The sequence below is a fragment of the Rousettus aegyptiacus genome, unplaced genomic scaffold (assembly GCF_014176215.1).
Source record: "Rousettus aegyptiacus isolate mRouAeg1 unplaced genomic scaffold, mRouAeg1.p scaffold_m13_p_11, whole genome shotgun sequence".
NCBI classification, from domain to species: domain Eukaryota; kingdom Metazoa; phylum Chordata; class Mammalia; order Chiroptera; family Pteropodidae; genus Rousettus; species Rousettus aegyptiacus.
Window position 1 is genome coordinate 11,878,145 of NW_023416286.1, and position 16,432 is coordinate 11,894,576.

The 16,432-nt window shown below is 39.6% G+C and overlaps 1 protein-coding gene and 1 pseudogene across 9 annotated transcripts in view; one reads left to right on the forward strand and one right to left on the reverse strand.

The window, feature by feature from the left end:
• SMAD9 (SMAD family member 9) overlaps positions 1 to 16,432 on the reverse strand; it is a 66,237-nt gene that overhangs the window by 8,043 nt on the left and 41,762 nt on the right. For 7 of the 9 annotated variants that reach the window (XM_016132780.2, XM_036228486.1, XM_016132775.2 and 4 more), the window contains 4 exons: positions 13,984 to 14,241; positions 10,812 to 10,922; positions 9,122 to 9,343; positions 453 to 2,168 (listed from right to left, as the gene is read on the reverse strand). In XM_016132780.2, the coding sequence (XP_015988266.2) occupies positions 1,630 to 2,168; positions 9,122 to 9,343; positions 10,812 to 10,922; positions 13,984 to 14,241 (1,130 nt within the window). In that variant the 3' untranslated portion in view covers positions 453 to 1,629. Of the gene's footprint in view, positions 1 to 452; positions 2,169 to 9,121; positions 9,344 to 10,811; positions 10,923 to 13,983; positions 14,242 to 16,432 lie in introns of those variants that run through there. The other 2 variants (XM_016132783.2, XM_016132784.2) reach the window with 2 other exon arrangements.
• LOC118609822 lies at positions 5,328 to 5,433 on the forward strand (annotated as a pseudogene).

A 16,432-nucleotide genomic window follows, 5' to 3' on the forward strand; every position in this document is an offset into this window, starting at 1 on the left:
CAGAGCTCTTTAAGTCATCATTGATGTATTCCAATGCCTGGAATGGTGCCTGGCCTTGCACATGGAAGGTGCTCAATAAATATTTGCTGACTGACTTGAGTCTTAGAATTAGTAAAAATTAGAGCTGAAAGAGACCTTAAAGATAATCTAGTCCATCACCCTCAGTAGCAGCTACTGGTGTGTAGTCATCTATAATTACTTTTATTCTTTTACTTTTTTAAATTATAATAATTTGTTTCCCTCAACCCAATATTTCCAAAATATTCTCATATCAATACGTATTCAATATGAAATTATTAAAGAGATATTTTATATTTTTATTCATAGTGCCCTTTTATCCCAGTTTTATGGAGATATAATGGACATATAACATTGTATCAGTTTTAGATATACAACATAATGATTCGATATATGTATGTATTTCAAAATGATTATCACAATAAGTTTAGTTAAGATCTGTCACCTAGACATTTTTTTTTCATGTGATAAGAACTTTAAAAAATTTTTAAACTGATCATCTGTAGTTATATTTGCTAAGGATTTATTTGTTTAAAAGTCCCTGCATTATTAGTAATAGTTTGTTTTCTGTGAACTATGCAGCTTTATTATGTAAATGTTGTATATCTGATAAATATATCTGGTTGATTTTAGAAAAATTAGGTTTCTATGAAAGCACAAATTATAGTGAAATAATTACCTCTGAGATACTGGCATTTCATCCTAGTTTTAAAAACAGAGACCTTGAAAAATAACTGTACGATTCAAATTATTGTTCATTAATGGTGATATAATGCCCTCTGCCAGCTCTAAAGCAACAGAACATTTGATAAAATTTCCAGGTTTTACATTGCTTTACAATGTAAAAATGCTTTTTAAAGCTCATGAGTAAATTTGAATAAAACTGCTTCATCATCATAAAAGAGAAATGGTTTTAAGAAGCCATTATTTAAATTGGAGACTGTATTCTTGAGTTTTATTTTTTAATAATTACTAAAATTATAAATACAATAAAAACATAATTTGAATATAGAAAAACCAGACAATTATTTTTTATGACAAATTTAAAGGACTAACAAATTTTACTTTGAAATAACCTGCAACAAGCCATACTGATTCCTTGAATGGATATGTGACAATGTGAAAACTGTGTCACATATACCCAGATAGTTTGATAAACAAGCTAAGCCTTTGAAATATTAGAATTAATTGCTATCATTTTGTGAGAGATGACATAGCAGATGATGAAACTGAGGCCGTTAGCTTCAATGTGGAAATCCAGTTGTAACTTCTCAGTTCTCCAAACTTCACACAATTTTAATAAGCTTTCACTTGAGAAATTCAATATTCATAAAAAGAACATTGCTACTCTCTCAGAATTAATTATAGCCACCATAATGTATCTATCCCAATTCATTTATCCCAATTTGTTAAGTTACAACAGCAACTTAATTTATAGTATCTTGTATTAGAGTCAGTTCTTTTCGTAGCTTCTTTATAAATATTATCTCCTCCATTTGCCTATATGCTTTCTAAGGTTAAGAGTCTCTAATTTCATCCAGGCTAATTTACCACATTTATTGAGTGACAACAGTGCTTGGCAATTTGAGGAATGAAAAAATCTCTGTAGCATTAAGTCCTATAAAAGTATAGAACTTTTATTGTTGCTTTATCTTCTGCATTAGAAAAACTATCTTGTTTTTCCTCCAAAAGTATTATGCTTAAGAATTTTCTTATAATTGCTAAACAGGAGAGTTCATACTCATTAGAAGAGTTCTTCCTACAAACAATTAAATAGACTTTCAAAAAAATTGCTGTGTACTTGAACTGACTGTGTAACTCGCCACATGAATCAGAGTGCTTTCTGTTTAGTTTGCATTTCCCACCTGACAGCCCAGCCAACAGCGTCCTTACCTTAACAAAACTCATGCGGACGGTGCACATCTTGGTTAACTCATAGACAACCTCAAATCCATGGTGAACCGACTGAGCGAGCAGCTGAGCAAAGAGCTGGTTGTTGAAGATCTTGAGGCTGCAACCACTGGGGATCTTGCAGACTGTGGCTGGGTGGAAGCCATGCTGATAGTTGCAGTTCCGGCTCTGTACAAAGATGCTGCTGTCACTCACACACTCTGCATAGACTTCTCCCCCGACGTAATATAAATGCACGCCTAGGAGGTAAAAACGGTCTTCAAACACTGGCATGTATTTAGCTTATTGACCTTTGTAACCTCAAGAGATGTGACCATCAACTGGGAGGTTAATTTCAATATCAACAATCATAGATTAGGAAGATGTGTGACGCAGATGTCAACTAGTTTTAATTATAATTTGTGGGTTTTTTTCCATTTAAAAGTGGATTGCAACCCATGTTTACAGGCATTGCTGAGAACTAATAAAGTCAGCCCTCATATGTACTGCTTCTTCTGTCACTTACTTAATCTCACACTCATTCATTCGAAAAGTAAGAGCTCATGGTACTAGATGCAAAATAAATACATAATGCAGAAAACATCAAATAGTCCTTCAGGTACATACATAAATAAAAAATTAAAACTGGACACAGGTAATATCGTGGAAAATGTTACTTAAGTGTATATACTGAACTCACTTCAGAGGAAACAATAAATGAAGTTTAGATTTTATTTTACCAACAATTATAAACCTACTTCTCTTAATAATCTCAGAGACCTACTAACAGAGATCACAGAAATAACACCAAATTTTTTTACCTATTAATGATTAAATTCTTGCCACATTTTTAGATATAGATAATTAAAATGTGGCTTGTGTTACTTTATCTCACATTCTTGGAGCTACAAGGCAAAAAAGAGCATCCTGAGAACACTGCTGCTAATACTAACTTTAATTACAAATTAAATTTGAGTTGATTCTTTCCCCCGAAATGTCTGGGTTTGAAATTCAACAAAAACTTATAGCAAGGGACTGGAGAAGTTCTATTTTAGTAAATATTAAATACTAGAACATTTTCCTTCATCATTTTAGCAGAAATAAAATTCACCAGTGGATGTCAACGTGATCGCAAATACAACTGCCTTATAGAAATGGACCAAGATATACTTATAAGGATATACTTTGGATCTCCTCAAAATGAAAATAAAAAATTTTAGATAATAGAATTTGTAGGCTGCCATGGGTTGTGAGGCCTGAGTTTGCATAACTCTGCATTTAGGAAATGCTACTGAGATAGCTGCTCCATTCCTCTGTCAGGCTCCTAGTAGCACTTGAGGCCTTTTTGCATTCTATGTGACTACCCCTCACCCCACCATATTTATTGCTCCCTGTTCCATTATTCTTTCCCTTAATACAATTTTATAAAAGAACGCTTTTCAGGATTATGTATTCCAAGCCTCTCACTCTAAAGAAACTGATCCAGAGCCACGCAGATAAAGCCAAGGGCACCCTTCACTTCTCTCAGCCTTCCTGTCCCTTCCCTTTCTCATTTCCATTCCTCACTCTCAAGGGTCTGGAGTCTGACACTCATGGCCCAGACCCTGATGGGTAGGCAGAGAATGGTCTTCATTAGCTGGGACACAGCTGCTTGGCTGGACTGACATGTTGGAGGTGAGACAGGAGCACCTCCAAACACCAACTTCCTTGAACAACCCCGTGAACTCCCAGGCCTGCCTTGGGGTGCCCGGGGTATTTCAAAAAAGAGAGAGCAGGTAGGGCAAGAGCCGGCAAGTGTTTAGTGTGTATTTGAATTGAATGACCTTCAAATGTATAATCCTCCTAAACCTATTAAGTAGAATAGATAAGATTTGTCATCAGACTCTGGTCTTTAGTTAGGGGATGATTTTCAATCCTGTTAAAGTCTTATCTGAAACCACAGCCCAGCTGGCAGAATAACAAAGCAGAGAAGAGCCCAGGCAGGTAAGTGATAGTTTAGCATCTTGAGCCAGAAGAGGCAGCCAATGGAATGAGCATGAGGAAGCCTGAGCCAGCTCTGAGCAGCAGGGCAAGGATGGAATTCAGCCTGGATGTGAAGGAGGCTGGCTCTGGCTAGACACAGCAGCATCTAAAGGAGAGTCCACTAGGCAAATGATTTTATTTGCAGCCATAGGATAAATCAAAATAGCGGCTTTAAAGCACATTGGATTCTAGATTACCAAGGAGAACAGTAAGCAATAAGGATAAATGCTCAAAGAAAGTGCTATCTGATATGGCCCGAGAACGGAGGCAGTGTGGTCCTCAGACAAGGTCTACCCACACCTTACACTACACCTTTTCTTGGGTTACATCCTCCTTTATCTGAGCTTTTTGTGTGTGTGTGACTGCTGCCCACCTGTCATGAGATTAGACAGCTGGGAGTCCTGTGCTGTGCTTAATTAGGACCAGAGACATCTCAGGTTTGATTTGGATCTGCTGAGTCTGATTGTGTGTTCCCTTTTAGTCCTCTTCTTTTTAAAGGGGGAAAAAAATATTTATTTATTTATTTATTTATTTATTTATTTATTTATTTATTGTGACATTGGTTAAGTTTCAGGTGTCTTTTAGTCCTCTTCTGTAGCCTTGAATTACAGAGAAATGACAATGGGGAAAAGGGCAGGTTAATTAAGCTGGTGAGAGGGTTCTGATGCTCTGGAATATACTAAGAGAGAGAGGTGGAAGTCAGTGTCCCAAACTGGGAGGAATGCGTATGGATCCCCTCCCCTAATGTGGGGGTCAGGGGATCAGGGAGACCACAGCAGAAAGTAGACTTGTCATCCCACTGCCCTGCTCAGAGACAGGCCTCTCCACTCCCCTTAGAAAAACACCTACATATACTCGCATAAACTCGGCACCTTCCCTTGGCTTTGTGATCCATCTTCCCTCTGCCCTGGCTGCCCTCTCTTCTGCACAACTATTTTGAAATACAGCTGATTATCAGGATCATCCGGAGATTTACAAAAGTGTATATTTCTGTGCGTAAGAACGGTATTTTAAAAAATTTCTTATATAGTTATATACTCAAATGTGTGGGAGAAAGGGTATGAAGTCTGAGATTTGCTTTAAAATACTCTCATAAAAATGTTGTGGAGGATAGAAGAATGGCACAGAATGTTACTCATTACCGAAGTAGAAGTTGACAATATGAAGATTCATTACATGCTCTATACTTTTATGTATGTTTGAAATTTTCCAAAATAAAAAATGTTTTAATAAAAACTTGATAATAGAAAAGTACGGCTTTCCAGGTCCACACCAGGACTTTGGCACAGAGGGTGCAAGTGGGCCCCACGCAGGACTGTATCTCAATCGTGCACAGCTCTGGGGTGTGCCTCGGTCTCCTGAGATTTATATATATTATTATTACAAGACTTCTCCAAGTCTACAGCCATGCCACCCTGAACAAGCCCGATCCTGTCTGATCTCGGAAGCTAAGCAGGGTCAGGCCTGGTTAGCACTTGGATGGGAGACCAGGTGCTGTAGGCATAAAACTTAAAAAAATAAGGGATTCTAAGCTGACAAGGTCCTTGCAATCTGTGAGGTAAACCAAGAGCTGCCTTACCCTAAAAAAAAAAAAAAAAAAAAAAAATTCTCCACTTCTTCAGGAGATGGCAGTTACTTCTTCTGAGAAAAGGTCTCCTAATTCACACAAAGCCGCCTTCAAGGTCTGTCCCCCAAATTTGTGCTTAAAGACTTTCAAGTGTCTCTGAACAACAGAATGCACAGCCAGGTTTGGGCCCAACTGAACTACACTGAATGCCCCTCTGTCACTCAGTGCTTAGCGACCGGCTGTTTGGGCTGGGTGCTCCCGGCCTGCCCTCCAACCCCATCCTCACATGGGCAAGAAAGCCTGCCAGAGAAAATTTAGAAAATGCAGACACTGAAAAATAAAAATCAGCCACGAATCCACAACCCAGAAATAATCAGAGCTAACACTTGTTATATACCTTTCAGTCTTTTCTTCTATGTGCATTTTTTAAGCAAAATTGGGATCATACTCTATAGAATGTTTTATAACTTTTTCATTTATTAATACATTTTGAACATTTTCTCACGATATTAAGGATTCTGCAACATTGAGTTGAATGACTGTGTTAGTAAAACACTCTACACTAGAACTTTCTTTAGGATTCACTTTTTAAAGAATAAGAAGCCTTACACATGTTCAAAGGCAAAATGAAAAGAACATTTGAGACAGAGAAACTAAATTTACTGGGAAAGGACGCAATCCAAAATCACCTTGAGGTACAAACCAGCTTCCCAAGGAACTGGCAAACCAAAGCCTTGCCCTGGGGTAATTCCTTCCAGAAAACAGGAATAATTATTGGAATTCCTCAGAACTTGAGATAATCAGAAAAATGAAGTTTCATAAAAAGGTGAAAAACGAATTCCAAAAACAATTCAATGATTTGGAATACAAGATGATGATTTTCAGGAAGGTTTTGATTCATCTCACTGAGTACAATAACTGGGGTTAATGCCTCAGAAATTATTATAACCTTTTCTCCCAACTAAGGAAGAAAGAATATCTAACAGGACAAAGGTGACAAGTCTACACATGCAAGAAAGAAACGTGCCTTTCTTGCTCAAGTGTCATTTTCACATCAAGAACCCGGCACAGCTCATTACAAGGAGTTAACTTCAATGACAACACAAATCATAGGTGCTCAGAGATGGTTGTACTATTAATCATGATTATATTGTCAGGCCCTTCTAAGAAACATAATCCTACCTCATTATCTTGAGAGCATATGTCTTCACGCAGTCAATTCAAAATGACATGAAACTGTGGTTTTCCTAATTATTTGGAAATAGTAGCCATCCTAAAAGCCACTCTAAAAAATAAATCAGGCAAGTAATACACTCCAGTGACCTAGACTGGCTATTCCATCATTCCAAATCTCCAGGCAATGACCTTTGCTTTATTCTGTGTAGTCACATACAGGTACTGTATGTCAGCAGTTTTTTTCCTATAAAGATCCTTATTATTCTCCAATGGGCCTCTGTGTAACGCTCAGTATAGTACTCTTTTTCTAGAATATTTTTATAAAGCAAACATAAAATCTTCTCTGATTTACATTTTTCAAGTAAATCCTTATACAATTCAAGCACTTATGATTAGTAGTGCCTTATTCAACATCTCAAAGTGGACTGTGACATGCCACTGCTGTGGCACAGGATGAGTATTTTCATTCCATACCGAAAGGTTCAGTTCTTCAAGCAATGCACTATGAGGATGCCGAAATAGCAAGGCAGGCGGGGGACGACTGAGCCTGGGAGATGGAGCCATGGGTGCAACCCCCCAGCACCACTTGCGTCACCATGTATAAGCTCCCAAGCTCTCTGAGCTCTCTGAGCTTCAGTTGTCTCATCTGTGAAATGGGACAGAGAAAAACTAACTGCAAGTGCGTGTTGGCATGCCTCACACAGGTGACGAGATCAGTGGGGGTAGCAGTTAGACATTTGAAAGAGGTCAAGTGTTTTGCCTAGTTTTCAAATAATATAAATAGATTCTTTATTAGAGTATAGTGTTTCAGGTTCAGGGTGTGGCCTCTGATAGTAAGTGGTATTGTCTGGTATGCCAACACGAACTTGCTAATGGCAATTTAAAGCACTTTGCCAGTGAGGTCAACGTAACAAGTTCAATTGCCTTTGCACCAGCTAACTGTTGTAAGGCTACAAACACATGCTTTGTACTAGCCCCACCATCTCACAGTGTGTCCAATTAGACTGAAAGCAAGGCGAAAGAGCAGGGTTGAGTGAGGCAGCAAAAACCTTCAGCTCTAGAGAAAACACAGCTCAAGGTGCATGCTCTGCTCAGAGGGTGGGGGCATTGCAGAGCGAGTGTCCCTTTTCTGACCTCCCTGTCAGGAAACCTAGAGTGAAATTTCAATCACAGTCGCAGTGCTAACCCTTACAGATGACATTCTTGTATTCTCCTTCCTCTCCCCTCAGTTTCTGACCTATTTTTTGTTTATCATTTCACTGCAAATGTTTCCTGTAAGCCACTTCAAAGCCACTACAGGAACACATAGGACATAAACAAACATAAAGTAACTGTTGCCATTAAGAGTCAACATTGGTCAGTGAGTTCAACCTGTTTCTAATCAACGACCTACAGGTTTAATACAACAGGAGGCACTTAGAACCTCCCGGTCCAGGCCGGTACCAGTCTGTGGCTTGCGAGGAGCAGGCTGCACAGCAGGAGGTGAGCGGCCAACTAGTGAGCAAAGGTTCTATTTGCAGCCGCTGCCCAGCACAAGCATCACCACCTCAGCTCCGCCTCAGATCATCATGCATTAGATTCTCATAGGAGCACCAGTCCCTAGTACCAAAAAGGTTGGGGACCACTGACTTAAGAGGTATGTTAGGAAGAATATTAGAATGTGTCGCCAAGTGAAATAATGACTCTCCTCCGGAGATCTGAAAGAAAGGGCTTCTGTGGCTCCCTTCCCAGAGAGGCCTAACTGCTGGATGGGGAGAAAAAAGATCAGTTGACCCTGAAGACTCTTTACATCTGCAGTTCCAGAGCAGCCTGACATGGTAATAGCAGCCAACCAGGTATTTCTCAGACACTATCAACTATTCTAAAATGAAATGATTTCAAGATCCTCAACCAGGCCTCACACTCTGCTGGCATTTGCCACCCTTGATCACTCCGGTAAGAGAAGCTTCAAAAGCAACACTGGCCAGACCCCAGGGAGGCCTGTGCCCACTGCACTGCTGTAGCAATTCCTGGACACAGGAACCCCAGTCACTTCTAATCATAAGTAAGCCAGGATTCCCTAGCTTCGAAGTCTCTAGAGGTAACTTTAGCTCATATAAATAATCAGCCAGCCAGAATTCCTCTTCTTCAGAAGTTATCCTTAGCAACTCAAAAATAATTCAAAGTCCTTTTATTCAATAATTTCACCCTATATTTATATTTATCACTGTGTTTGTCTTCATAACACCCACCCTGCATCACCCTGCAGAAGATGCCACTCCAGTGTGAGGGGCAGAGAAACCATGGTGCTAGAAGCCCACAGGTGTTCTCCAACGGTCATCCCAGAACAGTTTCCCAGCCCACCAGTCAAGCAGCCACCTCACCAGATTACACAGCCAATACACAGTTTGTTTCTAGTTCCACGCTTCAGCTCAGAGAACATGTAAAAGAATTGCATATTTCTTTTACCCTTTCCTATGTGTCTCCTTGTATTTTCTATTGTTGAGTTTCTGTTTACGTTAGAGAGAAGTCCGAGGCAGAATCTGTTCCTGCTGTTGGAAGGGTCCGTGAATCCGTCTATGAGCACACTCCGGGCGGAGGCCTGGAATGTCTCCCCTACTCGGTTGTTCAGTTCATAGTAGGCAACTGAGCACCAGTGCTGCGGCTCCTCATAGCACACTGGCCGGAAGTCTGAAAAGAAACGAACCAGTCAGTATCACCACAGTCGGCCCTGGCTCCCACCTCCTGATTCCATGGGGAGACTTAAGTCAAAGCTGTGAAGCGGAAGTTGGCTCCAAGACCAAGAGCACTGCACTGCGTTCATTTCAAATCTGTCACTTCAATAGAAACTGTTTGTGGTGAGCTTATGCATGTCAGAGGCCATGGACCTAGTGACTCACCCATGGTGAAAGCATCTGTACACATATTTATGAGTACTGAGGGGATTGGGCAAACAACACTATGAACACATCTGTGTATACCTCACGCCCCTAAAAGAAGTTGGCAGGTCACCTCGCCTCTACATGTGTGAGATAGAGCATCACTGTTACTGTGCCAGAATGAATCCCTGTGGCAGAGTACCATTTTCTAACAAATTAAAGATGAAAAATAACAGTTTGGATATGAAAAAAATTGGATACACTGGATAGGACTTTAAATTATTTAAGAAAGGAGGAAAAAACTTCCACCTAGACAAACTATTCACATTCTCTGCAGTACACATATGGAACACTTAGTTATCTACAGCATAAAAACATTTTAAAGAGAGCTGTATATTTCATCAGGAAATCTGTGAACATTATCTTTTCACCCAAAATTTTTTAAAGTAACCAATAAAAGTTCAGAGTTCTTTCTTGTTACCTACACTCTTGCTCTGCCTTTCTACTGATTGTATGATCTTTTTTTTTTTTTTAATAGCCTTGCCACTCTTGTATCTAGAGTGTGTTCCTTTATGCATTAAATACGAATTTATAAAACGGATAAATTAGGGGGTTATTTGATTTACAAAAAATGCTTAACTTATAAAATAATTCACTCTGAGATTCTCTAAGCAGTAAACATCTTTGGACGCTCCCCACTCAGTGTGGTTCCTGGAACACTGCTCTGTTCCCCTGGAGCTTGTAAGGAATGCAGATTCTCCAACCCCACCCCAGGTCCAACGGGTTGAAATCTGCATTGGTACAAGACTGCCAGACAGTTAAAGTTGAGGGGTATTTCCCTAGCTATTAAGACAAATAACATTTTGCAAAAACTCTATTTACACATATTTCTAAGAGCACTCCTCTAAGCCAAATGAAAGACACCACTCTCAATCTATAGTAAAAGCACAAATGGAACAAAATCTCTAACTTCTTAAATACTCAATTCCATATGAAACATCAAAAACTACAAAATTCTAAGTGTCAGGTTAAAATAAAAAATTAACGTATTCTAGTAACCAGGATGATTTAAAAAGAAAAAATTCACTCTATGCTACTGAGGAATGCCAAAGTTAAAATGCAAAGCAATGCTCTCTGTCCCTTAAAACACTTGTGAATTAGCAGGCCAGCACATTTTGTTTTGGTTTGGTTTGGTTTTTGATTCTTTTTGTTTGAGGGTAATACTCTTGGAAAATACTCTTGGAAAATAGCTACATTTAGCTATTCATCTGCAAAGTTACCTCCATTAGGCATTGATAGTACTAAATGACTATCAGCTGTGGCATCTACAGGTCGGCCATTCTGGGTCCCTGTGGCTTCTGTGGCATGATAAGGCGGGGGTGGTGTGTCAACTAAAAGAAAGCAGTAAAACAAAGGAATGTCAAACTGATAAACTACACAAAGACAGCCCAATCCAATCTTTTTGGCCTTTAAATGCCTGGGCTTAGTAGGCAGTTTTTGCTAAAGAGAGACCAGTAACATAATAAGGGTATTATGAAGTGACATGGTGAGTATCCTACAGAAGAGGGTTGTCCTAAGCTCACTAAAGAATTGATTAATTTTCTCTTTGAGTTTTGAGTTATCACTAAATTCAAATGGCTTCAGGATAAGATTTTCAAATCTAAGAACTATTCTCCTAGCTTTTGTCAATGGCAGAAGAGTCTGTTATCTGGTTTTCAAAACAGAGAAAGTTAACCCTTCTTTGAAATGGGCTTAATTTTCAGTTCCTCTGTTGCCAAGGATTGAACAACAGACACAGAGATGTTCTGTCTCTGAGATTCTTCAAAATGTGTCCCCTAAACACAGAACAGCTGAAATTCGATCATAACCTTGAACCTGATGCATGCTGAGAAGGGCCCTTCTTTCCAAAATATTAGCTCCTTGATCAGACAGTAATCATGGTTAGGAAAATGATATACATTCAAGTAGGGAACATCTTATCAGAAATTAATTCGTAACACAATAAAAACTCCTGAGGCAGGTGAACTCTTTAGTGAGGACCTTAGAATAACTGACTTCTTCAGCATACATTCTTAATGTCAGCTCAGAACGGTCTCATCAGGTTAGTGGTGGAGCTCAACAGCATCAAAGGTTGAGTCAATATGTCTTTGTTGAATGTCCCTTTGAATAATTCTCACACTTAACTGTGCATAAAAATTGTGAGTGGAACTTCTTAAAAATGCAGAATCTTGGCTCAAATTAAAAGGCCTAGTCCCCCCATGAGAAACTAACCAACATCTGATAGTGCTGGGCTCTGTCTTTCATGGGCGGGAAGAGGAAAAAGCCATCAGCCTGTTAGTTTAACCACTGCAGGAACAAAAAGTCAGTGCAGGAAATCTTTGTAGCACATATGTGTTTTATGTAAATATATTTTGCAATATAATTATCCTCCTGTCCCTTAACTAGGGCCCTGTCCTCAAATGAGTTCTCCTGTTGTGTCCCTTTCTCCATGAATTGAGCCACTTGCAAAACTGCAGCCATGCCCTCCACTCTGAATGACTCCCAGGCCACATCTCACCCTGGTGATTCTGCCTCCTCAAATTCATTGCCTTCTTTCCAACCTCACATCACTTGCGTTCAAGTCCTTGTAACTGAGACAGCAGAGGGGCTTAGGCCAGGGCATCCCACGCCCTATGCAAAAATGCAGAAGTAGCTCATTTTATCTCCTTCACACATTACCTTTATACAGATGTCAAGCCAAACCTCTATTTGCATGTGCAGATGATCAAGGTTTGTCATCTACACAGTGGTCCCCAACCTTTCTGGCACCAAGGACCGGTGCTCCAATGAGAATCTAATACCTGATGATCTGAGGTGGAACTGAGGTGGTGATGCTGGTGCTGGGGAGCGGCTGTAAATCCAGATGAAGCATCGCTTGACTAGCTGCCACTCACCTCCTGCCTTTGCATAAGCTTAATAAAACCTGTCTGGAAACCGTTCTGGGGTTTCCCCTTGATTTCTATTTTTGTGGAACCCAACAACCTCAATGCTGGTAACATAACTGCTGGCCTGGACTGCTACAGCTTTTATCACACTGTGTTACTTATTTACAATGACTGTTCTCAGTAGCCACTGTCTCTGGAAGGTCAGAAACCATTGTCCTTCATCACTGTATCTTCTGGTATTAGGTCAGTGTCTGGCACTTTGCAGGTGCTCGGTCATTATTTGATGACTTGATAAAATCGACATCAATAACCCTGAGCTCTACTCCCAAGTTCTAAATGCCTGTGTAATCAACTAATGAGTAACTTCCGTATTTTAGGCTAGAGAAGATGACTGAGAGATGAATGGGGAAGAGAGACACAAGAATTATGTAATACAGTGTGATAAACTTAACAGTAGATGTATATGTAAAATAGATGTATTGTGGAGGAGGCAAAAGTAAGAACTGAATAACTTCAATGAGAAAGGGCAACTCATTCACTTTCCCACATTTTATGAGTTATTGAGGATGAGGACAATTTTTATTAATATTTTAATTTTCCTTTCAGCCCACTAAAGCAATGCTTGCATGCAGTAAGAGTTCGGTGAACCTGTTAAATAAATGCATATATGAGAAAGAATCCTCAGAATGTACTCCTAATAAATGAATTCAACAACAACAACAACAACAACAACAACAAAATGAATGAATATATGAAGTATATATGAAGGCACGAACGAGGCAGATCACCAAACGCATGTATGCATGCCTTTAGGGACTTGTCAGCTCATAATATTGTTTATGTCATACTCATGAGGTGTGGAAAGTCTCTTCTTCATGACCTAGCTCAGACCCACTTCATAGGTATGGGAGCACACGCAGTCACCACCATGGGGCTTGCTTTGCCCTCTCCCTGCCTCGCCAGGTCTACCTTCAAGATGTTGTGCTGGCCCCCTATAGCAAACAGGGAGAATGCCCTGGCTGCAGCTGGGGCTCCCACCATGCACTGGCATCATGCACACCTCTTGTGTAGATAGGGACTCCCTCCAATTGCTGACAGAGGCAGCCAAAGAAAAGGCCTAGCACTGATCCCTTATAGTGAGTGCTTGCCCTGAGGCCAAGTCCTTCCTGGTAGAGTTAGAGAAGTCTTTTATAGTCTTATTGCTATTGCCTTAAAAAAAAAAAAAAAAAAAAAAAAATCCCTGGAAATTCCCAGAGATGATGTTCAAATCCGGTTAGTTTCTCAGAGCTTCCAGAAGATCAGGGCCAGGGAGCAGAGCAAAGACAGGTAGGTCCAGGGAGACTACTACGGAAAGGCTCTAGCCCCAATCATCTCAGAGGCTGGGCAGGGTGTGAAGGCCCATGGGAGACAGCCCTGTGAGCTGCAAGGGTCTGTGTGAACGTGAGTTACAGTGGTTACAATTATCATGGGCACATCAAAAATAACCGTATTGGGTTACATTCCACGCAGACGGGCAGCCTATACTGACCTGAGTGTTGATAAGGGCTCTCTGGCTCAGAAAGGCCTCCTGGGGAGTGAGGATAGCTGGCCGTGCATGAGGACTGTGAGAACGCTTGCCCTGGCGAGGGGGGGAATGCAGAGCACGGATGCTGCTGGAAAGAGTCCGGGTAGGTGGCGTTGTGAGGCATGAGTGGCTCACTGTGAAGCGAGGTGCTGCGGAACTTGGCCAGGAGGCTGAGCTGGGAGTTGTATTCGCTGTGTCTTGGTACCAGTACAGGCGGCAGTACTAGGATGAGAAAGGGAACAGTGGATTAGAAGTGAACACTGGCTCGTCGGCACAGGACATACTGGACACTTGCTGTTTTGTCTGACCATTTTTGATGATAAAACTGTTTTTCCTTTGGGAAGTACCGCTCCATCATTCTTTGTGCTCATAAAACTATCTATTAATGTCCCATCTCTTCTCCAAAAGTGAACTTGCGAATCAAGCTAAACTAATGGTTTCTCTCCCTGAAGCCTAAATCTTAAGCAGAATGTCACAATTAGCCAAAAGCTTGAAGGAGAATCATCCTTCAGCACTCTGAAGAGAAACTGCCTATTCATTCCTACCACAGAAATTACCAGAGTTGCCCTATTATTACTTGGTCTTCTGGAGACCTAATTGTTCACGTCTTCTTTTGAATCTGCCAATAAAGTTTTTGGTTTTCTTTTTTTCTTTTAAGGCAAATTAGGTTTCTATCGCTTGCAAAAAACCCCCCAAAGTGATGCCCAAAATACTTTTCCGTCAGAGATCATGATGAATTATTTAGATGAACAACCTAAATTTTAGGCTCAGTTGTACTGCTAAAATGAAAACATTCTACCTGTCTTTACCAGGAAGATTTTAAGGCAACTAAAAGTCGTTAAGTAAAAGATCAACAGTGAGTAACAATAAAAGTGAATAAGTAAAAGGTAAGCAGCAATAGAGAACTTATAAAGAAAGCCTGTTCGTTTTAGCATGTTCCTTCTGGGTTCCACACTAAAAAGAACATGAGTTTTCTTGATCCTGATTCTATACAAAAACTCAGGAATGGATGCAAGTTTCCAAGGCAAGCATTGTTCAGGCATTCATAGCTCCCATTGACTTCTAAAGTGTCACAATGCCTGACAGAAAGAAGGTATTCAGTAATTGTCATTGAGGTGTAACCTATGACCAATGTAAGTACAGAGAAGCAGAGAAAACAAAGTGATCAAAGAACATCTGCTGAAGACTATTTCCCAGAACTATAGGAGAATCTATGTCATCAGATTGAAAAGAGCCACAGTGCACAGCCCAATTAATGAAAAAAGATACAAACTTAGTCATACCATTTAAACAAATGGAATATTCTAAAAAGTCCCACAGGATCACCTCAAACTCACCTATAAAGAAATGAGAATCAAACTGACTTATGACTTCCCACCACCAGTGCTGGATGCTAGAAAGCAATGGGCCAGTGCTCTTCAAGGAAAAATAATTTTTATCCTCAAATCCCATGATGGAAACCAATTGAATTACCAAAAAATAATATAAACTATAAACCAAAATATAAATATTAAGGTTTGAGAAGAGGAAGAAAGAAGGCAATATAAATTAGCCAAATCCTCATCTTGTATGTTAAACAGTCAATGATGTTATTTAAATGTGATAAATTTGAACACATATGTAGAGTGACCTCCATAGTTTTTAGTAATAAAAGAGGGAACTAGGAAAAGAATTAAGCAAGAATAACTAATAGAGATTGTTCCTCAACATGGATAGGATAGCACTTGTTTTAAATCTCACTATTGATTTCTTACCACATTGATAAACATTTTCATAAAAAATTAGTGTCTGGGAGTAAACAGCAACAATTACAATCACAAAATCAACCATTTACCTAACATAATACATTTATCTCTTTCTTAACAAGCAATAATTTTCAGTTCTACATACAGAAAACAAACACGAACACAAAAATGAAAAGTCTTAAACTAAACCATGACAGGAGAGAGTAGCACAGAAACAAATGATTTCTTCCCGTTTAAAAGCCAGTATTTGTATATACTATCTTATGACATTACAGAATAAACATTTGACATCACCATGCAAAAATGAATTTCCTTTTATGTCTCCTATGAATATGCAGGATTATAAAGATAACTTGCCTTATGAATAGTCTGAAAGCAAGGGGCTGACACAGTAAATAACATATGGCTTCTTTTCAATGATGCTTCTTCATCGCAGTGTTAACAAAATTCAAATAAACACTCAATTTCCTTTTTTGCATGAAGAAAAATCTAAATAATCTCTTACTTCAGCTTTAATGTGAGATGCCTGCAATCTATCCCAACTATTGACAAATACAACACCTCATGCCCTACTGAATGCAGACCTCTGGCCTGTAGACTGAGGCACCAAAAGAAAGGAAAGACTATGTTTTTCTTTACTGAGATGAAGAGCTTGATAATGTATTTTT